At 41.7% G+C, this 21,845-nt stretch overlaps 1 protein-coding gene across 15 annotated transcripts in view; it reads left to right on the plus strand.

The window, feature by feature from the left end:
* The window catches only part of cacna1g (calcium channel, voltage-dependent, T type, alpha 1G subunit), a 173,533-nt gene that overhangs the window by 96,079 nt on the left and 55,609 nt on the right, over nucleotides 1-21,845 (plus strand). For all 15 annotated transcript variants that reach the window (XM_084343142.1, XM_084343143.1, XM_084343132.1 and 12 more), the window contains 4 exons: nucleotides 152-252; nucleotides 6,334-6,457; nucleotides 10,911-10,979; nucleotides 14,786-14,970. In XM_084343142.1, coding sequence (XP_084199268.1) covers nucleotides 152-252; nucleotides 6,334-6,457; nucleotides 10,911-10,979; nucleotides 14,786-14,970 — 479 coding nt within the window. The remainder of the gene's footprint in view (nucleotides 1-151; nucleotides 253-6,333; nucleotides 6,458-10,910; nucleotides 10,980-14,785; nucleotides 14,971-21,845) is intronic.

Here is a 21,845-nt window from a genome sequence, read left to right on the forward strand (position 1 = left end):
CTGTGGGTGGCTCCTTTATACAAACTGTGTTGTAAGAAGAAACAAATTCATAAGCCTCTTTCTGTGGAGAATAATTGAGGCACGCAGTATACAACAGGAAATTGTGAAAATATGAATAATAAATGTCCTGTGCACTTCTTGCTCCCCTCAGGGTCGTTTTGCCAGACTGAATCACTGGCTAGAGAAGAAACAGCCAGAGTGGTGTCGACAGAGAGACACCTGGTCGCTCTACCTCTTCCCTCCAGAGTCAAGGTAGCCTTCACCTCTCGCCTCCATAACTCTATCCCTTTGCCTTCAGTTTAGCATGATCTTGGCATTTTTACATATTCACTGAGGTTCTTCGTACACAGGACTCTGAAAGTTTGTTGTTTCCCAAAAGGACAACTTGTAAGCCGCTTCTTCTTGTGGCAGTTTGAATACATGAGGTTGTGTATTTCGAAAATGAAATGAAATGTCAAAATTGAGCTAGTCACAGCACTTTTTAAAAGACAGTTTCTGTTATCAGTGTACGGGAAAAGACAGAGCCCTCTCTTCCCGACAAGAAGAGGATTCTTAACATTGCACTTGACTGACATCCCATAATGCTGACTGTAATGGCAGAGTGTTTTTTGCCGCAATGTGAGCACAGCATTTTTTTTTTCTGTCCTTCCTTATATCAAGTGCTATTCCCTCCCACATTCTCACTTCAGAAGTCTCTTTTATCTGCACATTTCTGCCATGTCAGGGGTGCGCAAGTAGGAGCGAAGGGAGGAAGGGAGTTTCTCCTACTGAATGCTGCATGTTATCTCAGCCGCGTGCTGTATCCATCTCTTCCCACCCTCCTCGGTGCCCCTCTTCCCTCACTCCTCCTCCCCTTCTGGGACTTTGATCTGTGCATCTCTTCTGTCTGTTTGGAGGATGTGGCTGTGAAGGCAACACCAAGCAACATGTTGATCCCAGCCTGCCGCCACTGCACTGCAACATGCTGATTAAACATCAAATAGTGGGCACCCCACCCTACCCCTCGATTGGAACTTAATGTCAACCATCACCAGTGTCATTTAATGTCCATTCCATATGAATGAGTCTTCCATACAGTATAAAATAATGGTTAAATGAAAAATAGTTTTGTAGGAATTGGCACACACCCAAAGTGTTTTAACTTTCAGACTTAGTCAAAACTGTGATTACCAAAAATAATCAATTTGAGTTGTTTTTTAATTTTATGCCTCCAATAGCCATGGCCAAAGGCATTATGTTTTGGGTTGTCCGTCCGTTCGTCCCATTCTTGTGAACGAGATGTCTCAGAAACCCATTGAGGAGATGTCTTCAAATTTGGCACAAACATCCACTTGGAGTCAAAGATGAACTGATTAGAATTTGGTGGTCAGGGGTCAAAATCACTGTGACCGCACAAAACACATTTTTGGCCATTACTTAGCAATTCATATGATAATTACGACAACATTTTAAACAAATGTCTAATAAGATAAATAAGGTTAAGTGCTGACATTTTATATGCAAAAGGTAAAAGGTCGACTTCACTGTGGCATCATAATTTTGTGAAAAAATTTTCCGGCCATTATTCAACACGTGTGGCGGCGTACAACTGCAAGACAGTAATCCTATTCCTGTGTAGTACAATGTAGTTACTGTCATTTCATTGTTGCAATATCGTATTGGTCTGTGACTACTCACAGTAATATCATTTCAATTCCAAGAGCAATAAAGGTAGTTTACCAGCTGTGATTGCTTTCTATGTTACTCCATGACTCATCCATGGCATCACCACCAAAACCCATGAATAACAGACAGCTAAAGCAAGCTAGAACCCCCTGTGTTATGATGTGGGACAAACTTAACAGAGTATGCAGAAGCTGCAAGTGACTTATCTGGTATTAAAACAACATGAGTGAAAAGGAATTTCTAGTGAGAGAAATCGCTTAAAGGACAGTGTAGGATTTAGTGGCATCTAGCGGTGAGGTTGCAAAGAATGAAATATCCCTCATCACACCCTCACATCCAGCGGCTGCTAAAAATGTGAAAAACATGAAAAGTCCTGTATAGAATCAGTGTTTGGTTTGCCTGGCCTCCTGTAGAATAAATGGCAGTCTCCTTGGAAGACAACCCGCTCCCTTTGTAGATATATAAGGCTCATTCTAAGGTAACAAAAACATAACAATTCTTATTTTCAGCTGATTATACACTAATGAAAACATAATTATAAATATTATATTCCATTTCTGCCCCTGTATCCCCCAAACTCTACACACTGGACTTATAAGTTAACAAACTAGGCTAAGTGCCACTACTTCCTGAGTGAAAACATGTTAGCCTAGCTTGCAGTTTTCCATTTTCCAAAAATGGAATATGAACTTAACGGTATGGTGAGTCCTCCCAAAATATAACACATGTAGTATATCTGAATTTGAATTTGAGCCTTTTTTAAAAGTGGCAGATCTTCTCTGTTTGCTGTACGATTAATCTGGAAAAGGTTAATAGGAAAAGCTCCCCATAGTCTGTTATTGTCAGAGTATTAAGAAACCTGAAGGATCTTGGCTCAATCCGGGCTTCTAGCTGGCTTTCAATCGCAGCGGGCAGCAAGCTTTGGCTGTCGCTGAGAGTGACACCGAGGACACAAGCTCCGCATGGCGTCCATTCTGGCCTTGAACCACCGTGGACGCCTGCCTGTGCTCACAATCACATCAAGAGACAGCAGCGTAGTGGGAGGCCGGAGTCCAGCGGCTTTCACATGGACCTGAGTTCACCTCGACTTGTCTTTGTGCTCGCTGTTGTTACTGCTACCACTGAAGATTACTGCAGGGGAAGTTTTAAATGAGCCGAGGAGTGAGCCCAACATGAAGGCATACTGTGATGCAGTCACTGCAATTAGACGTCTTCGCTGCAAGAGTTGGACGTGTAAGAACAGTGGTCCATCAGCAATTGGACAAGGGATTTGCACGTGGTCTCTCATACAGTGCATGATTAGATTATGTAGATCTAGGCTGAATGTTGTGGGGAAGTGGGTCATCTGATAGAATTTAATAAGATACAGGTAAGAATAGAACAAATAGACAGCAGGGAGGATGTTTCAGAATGACAGTAAATAGTGAAAATAATGATCTGTGGCGAGTTTATGTTGCAAGACGTCTGCCTGCTTTCCAGTGCTGGATGATATAACATAAAAGTGCTTTAGCTTATAGCTGAAGGAAACATTCTCAGCATCTGTCAGGTCTTTCCTAGAAATCCATCATCCAGCACACAGGAAGTGATGCAGTTTATGTCTCTATGGTTTGTTTGGAATGCACAGAAGAAGTTCTGGGTGATTAGTGGGAGCCACTACTGAAAGAGCCTGAGTACCGCTGTCAGAAACTTAAACTTCTTCAGCAAAGGATCCCTGTCACACTACCATCAACTCATTTAATGGAACAGTTCACCTAAAAATGGAAATTCTGTCATTATGGAAAGTCATGTGAAGGCACAGCAGCATGGCAGCATTCTCCCAAGTTACTGAAGTAGCTGGGGGCAGCTGAAAAAAAACAATAAAAAGACAACCATAAAATGGTTCAACTCGTCCAGCGTAATCTAAGTCTCTAAAAGCCGGAGATCTCAAATTGATTTGAAAAAAAGGTTACTGACACCCCCAACGCGCTGTCAAGACCAAAGATTTAATAGAACTAGATAGTGAACCCAAATATGGTGCCCATTCAGTCCAATAAGAATTGCTTGCCTGATGCATACAAAAAAAGGTTTCTAGCTTCCAGGTTTACTTTCTGTTTATGCGGCCCACTTATAATGCGCGCAAGTGTTTCCCCTACTGGCCCCACTCTTGAGGTCCTGCTCAGCCCGTAGACTTTGAATTGTGATGATGTCACAGATTTTTAAATTACTTTTCTCACCTCAAGGGAAGTTGTATGAATATAAAACCTCCATGGATCAAAAATTCATAATAAAAAGGAGTCAGAACGGACTTTGTTTGCAGTTCAAGGTGTCCACAGTTTTACAGACGTCTCTTTTATAATGGCTGTCTATGGGGAAATTGATTTTTGGGTCACAGAGGACTTTTTTGTTTTGTGATCTCTTGGTTCCGCAAACTTGTATTATGCCGGATGAGCTTTATGGATTCATTCTATGTTTAGTTTTTTTTCTTCTATTTGGTTGTATTTTTACCTTTTTAAAAACAGTTCCCATCTGTTTAGGAAAATGCTGCAACACTGTTTTGCTGTGAAGCTCGAGAACTGTTTTGTTGACATGGTTGGCATAGTTGTGAGTAGAAAATGACTGAATTATCATTTTTGGATGAACTGTTCCTTTAAATTTGCAGGTGAGTGCAGTGCAAAAAACACCACAGAGATGTTTAAAAAGTCCGAAACTGAAAATGAAGAGTCAGCTGACGACGTTCAAATCAGCAGTTTGAAAAAGGAGTCAAGAAGTGCATGTTTACAGCTTTAAATGAACTAATTTGTAGAAGTAATGTTTGGACAAGCTTTTTTAAAGTATAAAACTAACTGCAATCAATATTTAAGTGAATTATGTCAGCTGTCGTTTAGAAGCAACTGAGGCATTGATGCCAGAAAACTCAAAAGGTCAGTAAATATCATGAGAGTGGCAAGCTTTCAACACTTGTCAAAATTGTTTTGTATAAACATCCCGGCATCAAGATGTGAGTGAGTTTTTAGAGTCCCAGGTCTGACGCACAGGGGTATTTTTGCTGCACCATCTCTGAGTGTGTGGTGACAGGTTTTTCCCCAGGTTTTCTATACGTGTGTGTGTGTGTGTGTGTGTGCGCGCGTGCAAGAGATTGGCTCTTCTTATTGCGGAGGAGGAGGCGTGTGTTCGCCATGTGTCCTCCCTCCCTGCTGCTGGAGGATACACTTGAATTCTTTAGCATCAAGGGTCTGGCATTTAGATATCAAAGAGGAATTAGCTCATCCAGACTATATAGTGCATGCGTAATAATCAGTGCAGTCAGATGACACGCACATGCACACAGACTCAGCGACAGTCAGCAGTGTTGACACAGTCGTGTCTGCATTGTCAAATAAAGCCAAGAAATCCAGATCTGAGCTTCACAATATTGTCCCCCGCTGAACACTCAGACAGATATGAGCCATCAGAGCGGATTTGATGCACAGTTAAATCCTTTCCAGTGCCGTATAAAACAAGTGTTCCCTCTTTCTTTCTCTCTGTTGTCAGGAGCTAAAAGCCTGGGAACCTTTTGATGTCGTGTAATGAAAGTCAGGCATAATTAATGACTCCTGATTCTACAGTGGTTCATTAGAGATACTGTATGTGAGACAAGCTCTCCTAAAATGAACGATATCTTTCATTACTTGTCAAGCGTGCGCTGGCTTTCAGTTAACATCCTTCTGCAGTATGTGATAGTATATCAGGTTTTATAGAACATGCCTCGACTGAGCTGCAATCCTGATTGGCATTCGTGTTTGTTGAGTATTCCCATGTAATGCTACTTTATACTTCTACTCCACTACAACCCACCGGAAGGAAGATTTTACTTTTTACCTTACTTAATGACTTATTAGGTAGCTTTGTAGTGTATGAAATATGATGTAATGAGGATTAAATTACTCATCCGTATGTAAAAAAGATTAAACTAGTTTCACCTCTACTAATACTTCAAAAGTATTTTTGTGGTGAAGTAATGCTACTTTGACTTAAAGTCCCACTTCTGTGAGACGTGTTTTTCTTCTTGTTTCTGCTGTTGAATGTTGAAGCTTAACTGTGTAAATTGATGTACCTGCAGAGTTTGACGCTAGAAAAATCTGATTTTAAGAGACAGGGCTATAAGCTTGATTTGTGGCATCAAGCGCGATGTGGAATCCTGAAGCCTCCAGTGCACATGAGTATGAGACATCTTGTGTCCCACAATTACACGAAAATATTGGTGTATGCTTATATTCTGGAATTTTTAAGAAGGGAGGAGTAGGTGCATTTCTACGAGTTAAATATGGTAATAATGCCTTCTTTCCTGCACATTGGAGAATTTTTGTTAGACCTTTTTCAACAAGATATCTTCTTCGTTTCATGTGCCCAACTGACAGTCAATGTTGTTTTTGTGTTTTTTTAAAAATTTCATCATGTCCATGATTGTTCCCTAACCTTGAAATGATATTTATTATTTCCGCCTTGATAAAGAAGGTGTCCTGGCTTTAGTAAAGTAGTCGTTTTGAACCCAACAACAGCGTTTCCCCAATCTTAACCAGGTTGTGTTTGTGCCTAAACAAAATAGAAAATCCCTAACCAGAGTGTTGCCACTTCATAAAAAACAATTATTGAATTAATGCATTTCCATTTCACTGAAGTTTCAAATTTCTGTGTATTTTTTTTTGTCAGGTTACGGATCGTGTGCAATAAGATCATCAACCACAAGATGTTTGACCATATCGTACTGATCATCATCTTCCTCAACTGCATCACTATCGCCATGGAGAGGCCTCGCATCGAACCCTCCAGTGCCGTGAGTCTCAAAACATTTTTAAGACTCTATAAAGTCGTAACTTGAGTGTGTTGACTTCACAGTCTTCAGTGACACAGAAATAAGTGGAATAAAAAGGATGGGTGGAGAGACAAAGAAGCATTATTTATATAAGGGTTATAAGGGTGAGTCAACCATAAAGAAACACTAACCCTCAAACAGAGATGGAGGAAAAAGGGAGAGAGAGTACCTGTCAGCAAGTCCAACCTTCAAACGCAGACACACACACACAGACACACACACAGAATTACTACTGTAGTTTGCTCTCTGCAGAGAAATGGAGTGTAACATTGTGTAAGCAGGGAATCACTCCTGTTTGACTGTGAGCCGGCAGCTTTGGGTAATGTGTGCTATACCCCTGTATCTACTGCACTGCATCATCAACACCATCACCTCCTCAGTTAATACACCATCGCTTCAAATAGAGGAGGGCTGGCTGAACGGTGTCCTTTGCTACTTCAAGCAATAGCAGCAGAACACAGCCCAGTCGTTCGATGCATAAACACAATAATTATCACTGTTTGATTTTTTTCTTCTCGCTGAGCGAGTTGCTCCATGGACGGGCCTAATTGCGGCTCGGTCTCGCTGGAGCGCTCCGTTCTGCTTGTTTTGCGACTCAAACACGGAGGAGACAGTGCCGTTGTAATTGATTCAATTATCTTTGGGCTGGCGTACGTGGCTAATGTCCAGGAAAGGAGTTGTTTAACAAATGGAGACCGCCCTGCAGGCAGCCCGGTCTAATCGGGGCAGAGATCACACACGCACGCACACACACACACATATAGATGGGATGATTTCACGGCTCTCACCTTTGCACACACGCATATGTAAATACAACACAGGCAAATGCACAAAATCCTCCACGGCAGCCTGACTAACATTCAGCCCAGAGAGCAGTGTTTTGGGATGCACATATATTTTGTCAGCTTCCTGCTGTGGCCATCGTGTCCAGTCTGCACCCTGAAGCCATTATTGAAATGAGATGGAAATGTATGACGCAGCTAGAAGCCTGAAAACTAAAGAATGAGCAGTCATTACAGGTTTGAGGCGAGATGCTTATTGCTCCAGATCTTACTGGCCCTGGTGGTCCTGGCATGATGCTATTTGTTTGTCTGTGTGGGTTGTCTTGAATTAATGAAGCCGATTGTGAATCGATTTCCATTCGCTGATTCTGTTTTGGCTGTGTATAACAACCAGACATGTATAATTTATCTGCTCTGCTGCTACTCTTTTGAAGTACCTGTTTTACATCACCCATGGTGCCAGCCTGACGAAGAACATATGCAATATTCTTTAAATAGAAACGTCCTCATTGTTACGAAGATAAAATCTTTTAGTCACAACATTTTAGTGTGGAATGCAAGCTGAATAATTAGTTTATAATCCTGGAAGTTATCTCACACACTTTGTATTTGGCTTACTGTTTTGGTTTGGTGCTCAGGGTTGCCTGGATACTGTCTTCCTGTGGCTCAGTGGAAATGATTGAGGATGATTATAGCACCTATTATGATTTATTATTCCTAATTGAGTTCGGGGACAATACATCACCGTCTAGAGCACAAAATTGAATTATATCAGCATTAACAGTATAAAATACAATCAATCTGAGTTTTCTGCATCCACGTCATCTGCTTCATACGACATTAAGATAGAGAGATGGCGCTGCACACTGGACTGTGATGAAAGCCTTCCAGGAGGTGTGGGCTCACTCTTGTTTTCTGCTGCTCAGGGTTAGCCTACAGGAAGGCTTTGTTGCTGCATAATTAAATGCTGCATTAAGCACAATTTTTCTGTAACCGCACATTGCTGTACAGACCTAATAAATTATTGGTTTCAGTTCCTTAAAAGAAAGATAATTTACATCTCCGGCACCTGGGGCTGCCAGTGTACAATGTCTATGGAAGCACTGATTGCCTACTGGAAGTGTTTGGTATTGGTTATTGTTTTCACGGTTTTGTAACTAAGAGACTAAGAAAAGCGCCTCTCAGTTTAAGCTATTGCTGGGTCAAGCCAAGCTACAATGAGCTCTTCAGGCTGATTGGCTTGTGGCTCCCTGAGTTGTGGTCAGACACACTGGAGGCGAGGCGTTGAACCAGGAATAACACCACCACCATTAGAGATGAGGAATGAGAAGGAGGCGAGATGAGGGAGGCGTTTCACTACTTTTGAACCCTAGATTCCTGTTTCGTTCAATTTACATTAAAATGCATAAGAGGAAGCAAGGATTGCACACAGCATTTTCAAATTAGATTTAGAATTGGATTGTTACCGCTGCCAGGGTTTTCAGCCACGTCTGATTGTGTGTCGGTTGGTTAGTTGGTTGGTTGGTCAGCAGGCTTACACCAAAACTACTGAATAGGTTTCCACTATACTTGGATGGAGGATGGTTCTCAGCCAGTCACATAATGCATTGGGGCATTGGGTACTTTGTATTATATGTATATGTATACATATATGTGTATATATATATATATATATATATATATATATATATATATATATATATATATATATATACACACTCAAGTCAGTCAGCAGGCATACAGTTGCTACTGTGGTGTAGAGAAATTGCAAAATTAAAACAATGTATTTGAAATAATAGATAGTTACAAAATAATAACATACCACTCTGAAATGACCTGCTCCAGTCTTCCTTGCGAAGGTGGTTTAGTTTGTTCTTCCTGTGTTTTGGTATCAGAATCGGGCTCTAACATGTACGGCTGTACCGAAGCCATGTTTACCAGCTGTAGTGGCGTTGTTTTAGATCACACTACCTTGCTCGGCATGACCCGCCTTACTCTGCCTCTGATTGGCTACATCCTGCCCGTTAAGTAATGCAGATGTGCAACTCTCACCAAAGATTGAACAGAGGTGAGATGTCTCACTCGTAGCTTAAATGGAGCATTCAAGACACAGTGTCAAAAGTGGTGCTGCAGCAATGCACCATATGAGAAAAAATAATGTGTTTTTTGAAAATTAAATTTCTACTTTTTTCAGTTAGCCAAATAGGCTATATTCAAGCACATACAAACAATAAGTTGTAATTGTTTCATTTTAGCAGGCTTGCTAGCTACCATGACTACAGCTAATTTTATGCAATATGTTATCTAAAAAGCTATGTTTGTATCAACCTGCCAGAGCTAAAGTTGACAGCTTGTAGACCACAGCTGGTAGCATAAATAGGCACAGCTAAATCTCTAGCCTTTTGCCAGAATGCAGTTGGACTGACAGCAAATTGAGACTGGTGAATTAATGTCTCATTAAGGAGTACAGCATGTATTCTGTCTGTCCCTCCCCCTACCCTCTACCTTCTCTTCTCTCATTCCCTACCACATGCCTGCTATTTCTGAATGAATGGAAGTATGGAAACTTGTTCACAGAGGACAGGAATGGCTGCTGTCAAGCTTGGAATTTATAAACCCTCTCAATACCAGCATTCCCAGTGATGTCATGTCCGACATTCCCAGAGACTGCTACAGGAATGCCGTGTCTGTGTCTGTATGTGTGTGTGTGTGTGTGTGTGTGTGTGTGTGTGTGTGAGATTTTGTGTTCCTTGGAGCATGGGTGATGGTAGTCGGGGGCCGTGGGAAAGGCAGGCTTGTACACCCGCACACTCACACACACACACACACACACACACACACACACACACACACACACACACACAGACAGTTAGTGACTGGACAGGGTTGTGTCTCCCGACGAAGGGGAAGTAGGATAAATAATCAGGCGGTGAAGGGTTCTTATTCTTGCTTGCTTGCTTGTTTTCTCTCCTCAGTCCTTGTTTAGCTCAGTAAATAGGCTCCCATCCTCTGCTGCGTGCACACACACCACTGAGCCATGCCGCCTCAGGCAACAGGGAACCATGGAGTGCAGTAATGTGTGTTTAGATGGAGATCTAATAGCTCAGGCCTGATGGTGTTGTGTTGAACGCACTTTCACAAAACAAAATGATGGTGTTTGTTTTCTAAATTGACTGTTTATATCTGATGAAAAGTACAGGACCTGATGCATCATGCTCATTTCATTGGGAAACTGCCAATTTTCAGCCATGGTGGACTGAAGGGTTTTATTCACCAAGTGTTACACAGTTGATGTAATGGCACTTGTTCCGGTGCAATGTAGTTGATTCAGGGAATTATTGTAACAAGTTTATTTCCACCAACAGAGTTAAAGGAAACATAACATTTTAGGCCTAAAGATGTCTTGTTTGAATACTTCCTGCAGTGCTTATAAGTAGTAAACTTTCTAATTGCCTGCCAGCAATCATTAGTGCGTGCAACAGGGAAAATTGTTTATGAAATAGTTCCCTCATACATTATTAATCTGTACACTAGATCAATTTAGAAGCAGAAAAACTATTTTGTTATTAGCTCTTGGCGCTGTAGGCATGTACCTCAACTCAACCAGGTTCCTCTTCCTTCTTTTACTGCAGGAGCGGATCTTCCTAACATTGTCAAACTACATCTTCACGGCAATCTTCGTGGCTGAGATGGCCATAAAGGTGAGACATTCTGGATTTCCACTTGCACATTTTTGTAAAACCTCCCTGTGAGAGTCCTTTTCTCTTTCTTTATAAAGCTCATTGCACATTTGGTGAAAGATTTTAGCCATTACATGACAAGTTAAAAGATAAAGGAAATTCCTAGTTTGTCTTCTTTTAATGGTAAATTTGCTGTCAGTAAACATTTTCAGAGGTTGCAATAGTAGTTTGCTGTAAAATGTTCCAAAGTGTGTATTTCTTTGATTACCTCACTAATCCACAATGAGGGACTCTTCTTAATAAAAGTTTTACGTTATGTTTACATTACGTTAGCAAGCTACAGACATTGTCACGTTGCTGTGTCTAATTTTTTCATTATTGTCAGTCATGGTTGCAAGCTAGCTAAAAAGCTATGGATGAGCCAAGACTGGGATATGCAAGTTTAATGACAAATGGTTGAAGGAAGATAAGTTGCTTGGCACCGGCATGAAACGAAGCAAAATATGATTTATGCCAAAACACTTTCAGGTTAGCTGGTGCAGCCAGCTATTAATACTGAAAATATTTTTATTTTTTTGTCACATTAAAACGATTTGTGTTCCTCTGAAATGGCCGTTAGCTCCATTTGTCAAACACATCGCAGGACTCTGCTGCTATCAGCTAATAGCTAAGCTATAGCGCTTCTCGTGCCACCTTTAACAGGGATTTGTTGTTCACAATGTGGGATTATCAGGGGAAAAAAATATGTTGCATCCTCCGTCAGAGTTTTCTGCATCTTTTTGTGATTGTCATGTGCTAAGTAGCCTACCAGGAAGTTGACATCAGTTCTTCTGCCACAAAATAATTGATTGGTCTGGATTTTTTGGGACGACATAAACACTGGTTGCCTCACATTCAGTATTTATCATTTGTCTCAAGCTTTGAAGGAAATGTGACACATCTGTAATTCATTCACATTGCAAAAATCTTTGCATAAGTTGGAGAAACCCAAACCAGGCTCCTAAAACCGCTCAGACACAAAGTCGCAGAGAAGAAACAGTCTGCCTGATGTATGCCATTCTGTAGAGTAAGCTCCCAAAATACGAACGAAAACAGATTTCAGAGGGAGGAAAGGGAGAAGAAGAGGTGGAAGAGAATGAGAGACTACGACTTGAACAGACAGCGAACACACACATTGCACAAACTCTCAGGGCTGTTTCGTAATGCTCGGCAGAGGATTGTCTCGCCAATATTCAAATGGACCAGCTTTGAATGGAGGTCTGTGCAGGCGTGGGCAGGAGCAAGCAGAGGGGAGGAAAGTTCAGGGGTGTCACTCATTCAAAGTCTCTGTCTCTATTTTTGGTTCCAGTGCTATTGGCGGTCTCACAAACATAGGGCCTCATGCACACACTTACACAAACAGAATACTGGTTGTATCATTCCATTTTCAAGCAATTGTTTCAGGTGCAGGGCAAAAAACACAAACGCAAAACAAAACTTTGTGGGTGTCGAGGAACTATTGAATTCAATCTTTATCAGTTAAAGGCCCCCTCCAATGAAAATCATGTTTTTAACCTTGTGAACCTGTCCAAATGGTGTTTCTTTTTTTTTTACAAGCATAGCAAAATAACCAGTCAACACCATGGCTGAGCACTGATGCTTTAGAACTGCAGTGTAGCAAGAACAGTCCAAAAAATCAGAATCAGCCAGCCAGGGTTTCATATGTCAAAAACCTAAGGAACCATTCCCGTTAACCTGCATGTTTGGGCATTCCATCTCATTAACATAACGTTGCTGGTAAAGGAGCTGTATTCAGAAGAAGTCAGGTGTGCAGATGTAGGTAGCTATCTGTATTATGTGTTCTGAGTTTCCCCACTTCCAAAAAATGCAGGTACATTCCAGCTGCTGTGGAACAGGGGCGTGGATACAATCTGTGTTCATTTGCATATTAATAGAACCTCATGTACTTAATGAGGCAAAGATACACATCCGAGCCATTTTAAAGCCACGTAGGGATTTTTTCAAGGAAGAAAAAACTCCCAATATATCATTGTGAGGAGCAGAGATTAGTTTTCAGGGGGTTAATTAATGCCAGGAACAGGACTCTAAAGGTCATATTGATAGCCTTTTTATATTGACAAATCATTTTTTTTAAATAATACATCTCGAGAGCTTGTAGAAAAAGGTGCATCACTTTCCCTTAAAACATTACTATGATTGTGAATTAATAATTTAAAAAACTTTGTTGGGTCCAAAATGATTTTATTTTTCACCGTTTTAGAATTAGGTTCCAACTTCTCACAAGGTTTGTGAGCCAATAATATACGATGTTGGAATCACAGGTTATCTGTGTTTCATCAGCATCAAGAGTCTGAATAGTTGCAGTATTGTACTGCCCTAACTCGGGCAAGCTAGCGTTAGCAACATTAACGTTAGCAACTGTAGCGTTAGCAACGTGAACAAACTGGCAGCTGCTTGAGGAGGTGGATGATTCTAACAACAATGGTTTGTAATGTGAATGCAGTGGAAGGAGATGAAAATTTCTAACTGCTTCAAGCGACACAAACACTGTCCATCCACTTTGACTGTGTGTGAGCACCAAGCATCAACGATTCAAACACACAGAGTTCACCGCTCCTCGTCCAACTGCAGTTGCTCGGAACACAGTCCACCTGTCCGGGATGTTGTGGTGGACAGGTCACTATAAAGATGTCGGCACAACAGTCTCTGATTTCCCGCTGTCTGGCCAGCCTCCCATTCGTCCATTTCGTTTTCCTACGACTGAACATTAGCCAGGAGCAGCTTTAAATCTTAGATGGATTAGGAAAGACCCTTTTTCTGATTCTCTTCCTCTCCTCTGTGGAGCGGTCTGGCTGGTCAGGTTGGATGGTCAAAAGATGCTGTGGGCAGAGGTCGTCTGCTATTATTAATCCAAAAGTCACGCTTTCTTCGTCAATGCTGAATTTGTTTCTGTCACAGGTATTACTTGTTTCAGCAACAAAGCCAGAAAAATATCGAAATTTTGGAGGAGCTACTTTTGACACAATAAGGACATTTTACTAATAATATTTATGTATTTTTACTCAAAAATGCAGGACTTTAACTAGTAATGGAGTGTGTTGTATTGGTACTTGTGTAAAGGATGTGAATACATTCGTTTACACAAAGGGAAGAGTGAGTAGAGGCCGTCTGAACTCTCAGTGATCTATCTTTGTTGATCAAGTCTGATCAGCCTCTTTGATGATTCCCCTGCCACATTATTCATATACAGTATGCGATGTTATGCATTGATTAGCATCGACTAATGTAAATTATCTTCCGTCCACCCCCCTCTCTCTCTCACTCTCTCATCTTTTCAGTTGCATTAAGTGTTTAAAAATGCAAGATGTGCAAATAGTGGTCCTGATTTAATAAGTTTGAGCTAAAAAAGCACAAAGCAACCAGCCTCTATTATTTTCTGGAATGCAAATTGCTTCATGGGCAGAATAAATGATGAGTGGAACCTATAGAATTTAGATACGGGGTTGGGAAAATGCTTTTACGATCTCCGCTGCCAAGTTCCGAGTAAATAGTCGCTCTGCAAAGTCAATAAGCTGTGCATACAGGACATTGTGCAAGCATCGAGTCATGATGAATACAAAAGATAACTTCATAACAAACAAATCTGCAAAGGCACAGACCAAAAATAGATATTGAAAAACTGATTTGTGTATCATTTTACGCCACCTACATTGGAGTTAATGTTAGATTTTAAATGTATCCCAACAAAGTGGCACAGCAGCAGTGTAACTCTGCGTCATCTGCTCAGTACAGTAACTACACTCTGCTATGTGTTCATGCGTTTGCAGATCACAGCTTTGGGCTGGTGCTTCGGGGACAAAGCCTACCTGAGGAGCAGCTGGAACGTTCTGGACGGGATGTTGGTGATGATTTCTGTTATCGACATTCTGGTGTCTCTCATCTCCAATTCCGGGACCAAGATTCTGGGCATGCTCAGAGTGCTGAGGCTGCTGAGGACCCTGAGGCCGCTACGGTAAGTGGCTCTCCCAGGGATGCCAAGATGTATGGACAAACAACACGCTGAAAGACAGACAACCACCCTTGAAACTGTTAAAAGGAATCATGAAATAAATCAAAAATACGATCATATTCAAATTAATAGTTGGATAAAGTCAGCACCGACCAGGTGCCATGTATACCAATATAAAATATTAAGATTTCCCAGAGTCATGAGATGATAAATGCGCCTGATGTGGATGCTTTGTTTTAAGATGGAGGTATAAACAAACAGAGATTTCTCTCAGCTCTGACATGTACCAGCTTTTGGGATATGTGTGAATATTTTGTGTGTGTGTGTGTGTGTGTGTGTGTGTGAGTAGACATTTATGTTAGTGTGCATTCATGCGCGTGCTATTGTCCATGTGGGCTCGATTGCTCAGTTATGCTTAGTTGAGCAGACATAAGGCAGAAGTCACCAACTTGGAGACTGTATTTGCACTCACATTTCCAAATAAGTGTGCGTGCCGTTGTGTGTGTGAAACCGGGAGAAATCAAGGACGTGTGTTTGTGTATTAACGAGCAGGTTCTTTACATGTGCACGCTACTTTACTTTTAGCCTCAGTGTGTAATATTTGCATGCATGTGGCTTCATGCCCGGTGTTTCATCTCATGAAGGGGAGCTCTCCAGCCTTCACCCTCTCCTGAATATTTATCGCGGTTCTCAGGAAGAGCATGAAAATCAAATATTTATTTTCATTCTGCCAAATTTACCCACTAAACACCACTGATCTTTCCTTTTTTAACTTTTACCTTTGACATGAAAGTGAAATCTTGTGCCGAGACTTATTTTGCTGTAACTGCCTTCAAAATAGTTCTTTCTACTTTGAGTTCAAACTTTTAAGCTTATGTCTGTGCACTAAGTAGTGATTTGTATGTGCTTGACACTATGCTTGTGTGTATTTGAAGTTAAGTATATGTACTTTTTCTTTTTCTATGAATATTCATTTTTCTATCACACAGCAGACAGTTGATCAATTGGCCCTGAGTGAAATGAAGTTATGTTTTTATCTACTTTGTGCTATGATGGCTTGTGCTTAAGAATACTGGTACAGAATGTTTTTCATAATGAGTAGTGATTGTTACAGTCTTAGCAGGACAGATAAACTGCACATCTGTGGATATGTTAAAGGATAATTCCAGTTTATTACTGTTGCGACCTTTACAAAACCTCAAATTTAGCCAAAGAGATTTAAAAGAAAAGACAAAACTCAACAGTACAAGTGTCCACTGCAAACATTCCTCCATATTTCCAGACTCACTATGGTTCAGCTTTGATCTACTGTTCTTGCTGCACTTCAGTCCCAGATAGCAGAATTGTTGCGGGCCAGATCTGGACAACACGAGAAACGTTCATCTGGCCCACATTCTGCATGGCCCAGACTTGGGCCAGTTTTGTTTTATATTGGTTGGATCTTGGCTGACATCAGGCCATGGCCAGGAGCAGACCGCCCAAGTGCTGTCTTCTATTTGGGTGTTAACCAACTTATGTGGAGTAGATTTTATGTGAAAGTAGAATATGAATTGTATTGATGTTTGGCATCAAGGCTTTGGCCCGGTCACTCCCCTTGAGGAAACACCAAGCTCAGCACAGTGAGGAGTGACAAAACTAACCTCCTCACAAAGGAAGGGTCCACTCAGAGTCTACAACAGCAGCAGTGGTAGCAGCAGTAGCAACAGGCAACAGCATAGCTTTCTCATCTTAGGGTGTCAGCGGTCTCTTTTTTTCCACAAATGTAAGGGTTCTATATACAACGTTCTCTGCCACAAGATTATGCCCAAGAGCACCAGCGTCAGGCTTAAAAAAGTGTGCTTGTTGTTCAGTAAAGCAAAATGATGGCGCTGATCGAATCTGAAGAGATTTAATCAGCACGATTATGTTACTGCAGAGTAGTGCTGCATTTCTTGCTTTAAATGTTTTAAGAAACATATTTTAGTGTTTAGCTGGAGTGTGAGAAAGTGTCTTACAAGGCCACCATGTTGAACTATGTCCCCACAGGTGGGCCAGTTTTCAAAACAAAACACAGAGTAGCTCAGAGACAACACACACAGAGGGGTTATGACTTCATGCTCTGTTCAGAAAGCCACTATATGTCTACATAGAAAATAGTTGTTGGCTGCCATATTAATGTTCAAAATCTCATATATACCTCACTGTGTGGTTCTTGGGGAACACAGCCTCTCATAGCCAGCGAGCGAGTGCTTGGATGGAGGAGGCTCTTTTAAAAAGCTGATACTACATTCTTCAGAATTTGGTTTGATTGCCACTTTGGTGCATAATTACTTAAAATGCAAGCATGCTGATGACTTACAAGTGAAATGTTACTGTGACATTAGAGAGTGCACTTGTTGTCAAACAGGAGCCTTTCTAATTAGATCTTATGCAACTGTGACAAACCGAGCACTTGAAAAGAGTACCTGCAGCTGAATCTACTGCGTCTAAGTGATTCTGCAGGTTGGTCTTCCTTATTTAATCCCCAGGGGGCAGCAAGGCTGGGGATGTAATAATGTCAACTAGGGAAGGTGTTAAAGTCAGATTAGAAAATATGTAGCCGTAACAGAAGGAAGCTGCACACATTTTCAGATTGGGGCAAATATTCTTGGGAGCATAGAGCAACCGTTGCTCAATGGAGGGATGTCATCAGTTTGAGAAAAATGTAACATGGCAGAGAGAGAAACGTGATCAGGAAGACTGTATGAAGACAGGCATAGAGTGAGGGAGAGAGGCAGGAACAGGAGAGGATGAGAAACTAGAAAAGGGAGTAGACAAATAAAAGAGCTGAGCTCAGTAGCCGGGTGCTCTCCTCCCCCGAGGCTGCAGATGAGTTACGAGAAAGCAATACTATAAAATCATTTTTAAGCTAGTTATTAACTTGCGCTCCAAATGCAGGTTCACAGCATTTAAGGCTATAGCATATTAAGCTGTTAGTGCGCTGCTGTGGGTATACTGTATGGCTTGGTAATAGTGTACTGCAGCTACTATAAACCCTGTTAGACATAATGCAGTCTGGTAAACACAGAGCAGAATTACTGCGCGGGTTCTGTTAACAAATCTATATTAGTAGTGAACGAATTTACCTTTGGGGACCACAACATTTATGGAGTATGTTGGCTCCACAAGTGTTTCTGCAGAGCTGAAAGGTACTACTGGTTTAAACTGGTTAGGAAACACATTCATTTAATATTGATGACTTTATATGACCAACATAAACAAACGAGAGCATCAGTAAGAAGATTGGCTGTATTTATGTAGTTATTCTTAATGCCTGTCACCAGCTCTGTCTCTCTGTGAAATAATAAGTCATCACTTTAAAACTATATGGAGTGCTGATGATGAATTGAGAAGTCTCATCGCCTGAGAAAAGAAGCTGCTCGTTAGTACCACCAGCTGCTAATCTGGTGGTACAGCAGCAGATACTTCTGTATCGCCAGACAGCAGCATGACAACTGGCTTATTATATAACATTTTATGTTGCCTTGCTGCAGAGCTATAACTTGCTGCTAACTCTTATTATGAAGAGCTACAGTTACATTACTAGGGAATGTTGATAACTTTAACTTTCTCAGCAAAATTGCTACTACAGAGCAACTGAACCTGTTAGCTGTAAGATTACATGTGACCTACAGTGGGTGTATGAACGGAAACATAACTAAAACAAAGTTGTCTTTGTTTCACCGTCATCATATTACAGTTGTTAATCTTAGTGACTAAAGCCAGAAATAGATAGCTCGCCTCTCCCTCACAGCTATTTGTGAAAACAATAAAAATAGTTTTTTTAATAAAAGAAAAAATAAATACTGATACCAACACCTTGACTTGATACCTTGGTTTCTTTACCCGTTTTATCTGTTTTACAAAAGATTACAGTACACATAGACGCGTTGAGCCCCGTCTCTGACGTAACCTCGTCTTTTTCCCGCACGTCTCGAGACAGCCAAGCACCAGCATTATTAGTTCTTGATTTGATTGAGCTGTGTGACTGCTCAGGGGTGATATAGTGTTCATCATCCTGGTGCTCCTTGCTCTGATGGACGTGTGTCTTCCCAAACAGCTGACGAGCTGGATGTGAATGGTCACTGATGATGCTGTGAGATCGACGTAGACAGCGGGAGGTGTAGATGGTGGTGAAGTCTGGTAGCTGGGTCCCAATGATTGTCACGGTGGTTGTTATGACTCTCTGGAGAGCTCTCTGGTCAGCCTTCGTGCAGCTGAAGAGCCACACTGCCACGCAGTATGTCAGCACACTCTCGATGGCACAGTGCTAATAATTCACCAGAAGCTTCTGCGGCAGGTTTGCTCTCTTCAATTTCCTCAGAAAAATGAGGTGTTGTTGAGCTTTTCCAATCACTCTGCGGCGATGGTGCTCCAGGACAACTCGTCAGTCATCGACAGTCCCAGGAACTCAACACCTGTGACTCTCTAAACTGCCTCTACATTGTAGAGCGGGGAGTGGTTGTGTTGTCCTGACCTGCGAAAGTACCCGAGCACGATCGTATCATCCCCAGTGACGTTGGAAATAATGGGTTTCAGAGTGCCGCATCTTTTTTCCGAGCGCCCCGCCTTTTTTGTGTGGCCATTCTGAGAAGTTGAAAATCTTTCAACTACAGAAAGCCGCTGGTGACCAGTACTCGTTTTCTGTTTCCTGGCCTAGGCGTTAATATTCACTGTAATTTGTCTCATACGGGTAATGTCATGTGTCCACATCCTCCTTGCTCTGATGTCCTGATGTCAAATAAAAAGCAAACAGATATAAAACCACAAAGGGGCAGTGTCGATCACACAGCGGCGGTCGTCCAGATATTGTTGTAATAGAGAAAAGACGCACATGCTGTGTTATTTCTCGCAGCTCTCAAGCGCTTTTTAGCCCCCCAAGAAAAAAAAATGTGGACATGAGCCCTAAGTAATGACTTTAAGAATATCTTGCTATATTTCATTTTTCACGAGTATAACTTCTAAGCCATAAAGTTAAAAACTGTTTTTCTCGATCGATACAATTTGGTTACAAGGCAGGCGCGGCTTAAGTGCCTCTGTGTGAGTTTCAATATCAGCTTGTCGTCTCTGCAGTTCGATTGTGGCAGACTCGCGCTCGCTGGCTGTTTGAATTAAATATGAGCTTGTCTGTGTTTTCCCCTCTGGCAGTGCAGTGCACGTGTGGGTTCACACAGGCGCCATCATCATCATATTCTTGAGTTTCCTGCGACATGTGTTTGTGAGGGTTATTGCAGGAGGCAGGTGACTTTCTGTATGTGTGAATGTGTCTGTTTCTCATTAGAGATTGAACATTAGGATGTGCGCGTGGGTCTGTGTGTGACAGAATGATACATCGGCTTTGTTTAACAGGAAACATAAACACACACACACACACACACACACACACACACACACCTCTGCAGTCATTCATCAAGCCCACATCCTGAGCTGAGGGTTGGCCTCAGGGAAACCCAGAAGTTAGCACCTTGTGTCACCAAATGGCACTTTTATGTCACCCAGCCACCTACACCTTGTCGACAATTCAGCCGCAACCTAGAAACCACCATCCTACCCCCTTCGCATCGCCGTGTGTCCATTAATTATATCTGCCACACAGCAGATGGATCTAAACGGCTCTGTGAGGTCACTGCGGGCCAACAGGTTTGTTTATTGATAAATTCCCCTTGTGGTCGACCCCTGTCGGCTCAGCCTTTGAGCTCATCCGTCACTTGATGATGATGTAATTATCCCGAGGCTTCCACTGGTTATATTTTACTCACCATGTGTGTACATTTTTTGACCCTCACGCATGTATGTTACAATATTGACGACGGCCAATTAACTCAGAGCATGATTACCATTCTTGAAGACGTTTAGATTGTATTTGCAGCCGAATAAAATGTCGGCTGTTAACGTTTCTGCCATAGACCACGTACCATATTACCGACAGGTACGAGAACAGTGAGCGGTAAAGTTTGACAGCTGAAGAGGAAAGACAGCTTGAGAAGAGGAGAATGGGTAGAGATTTATACAGCAAGGTGGATCAAAAAACAAAGTTTAGATTAAAAAAAGCAAAAATAGCAGCCGCTTCATTTTATATTCCCTCTATATCCCTCCTCTCCTCCCTCTATTCCCTATTTCTATCCCCCCACGTCTCTTAATTACACCCAGTGCTTTGCATTGTGGGAACATGCCTGCCACATATTACCTGACTTGTTGTTCTCTTTCCTTAGTGTGAGGGATATACCAGTAGATGGGAGAGAGACGGGTGGTGCCTGCGTGCAGGTGTTGTGCATGCCGCCAGCATCCTTCCCGCTCCTTTGTAGAGCTCACAAAACAAGGACACGCTGTGAACCGCTATGAAATTATGCAGAGAAGTAGATTAGAAGAAGCAAGCGCTAACTTTTCTCCCCCTGGCTCCCTCCATCCAGCTCCTCCTCATCCCTTTTTTTTCCCGTGTCATATGCAAATAGACTTAACGGAGAGGAGCCCATCGCAGTGTGTGTCCTTCACATAGTGCATCATCAGAGTGTATTGACTCATAATAAGAAGCCCGACTCTCCTCCGCTCCCCTCTTTAATAAGCCTTTTCACTTCAGCGCGTTTGTCAGAGTGGAGCTCAGAAAGAGAACATAAAGTAAAGAGGTAGAGAGGTCGACTTGGGGTTTTCATATGCAAAGCAGCAATGTGTGGAAACATCTTTTTTTTTGCAGATAGTGTGTGATCTGAGGGACTGAGCCAGAGCAAGGCTGTAAATGATGTGATTCTGTCCTTGATGGAATCTGCAAACTCACCGACTTCCACAAGTTGCATTTTCTTTCTCGCTCTACTTTTTGTGGCTTTTATTTTCTTCCTTACTAGTTTTTCTTTTTCCTCTTACTT

This window comes from Pagrus pagrus, assembly GCF_965226575.1.
Source record: "Pagrus pagrus genome assembly, chromosome: 21".
NCBI lineage: Eukaryota > Metazoa > Chordata > Actinopteri > Spariformes > Sparidae > Pagrus > Pagrus pagrus.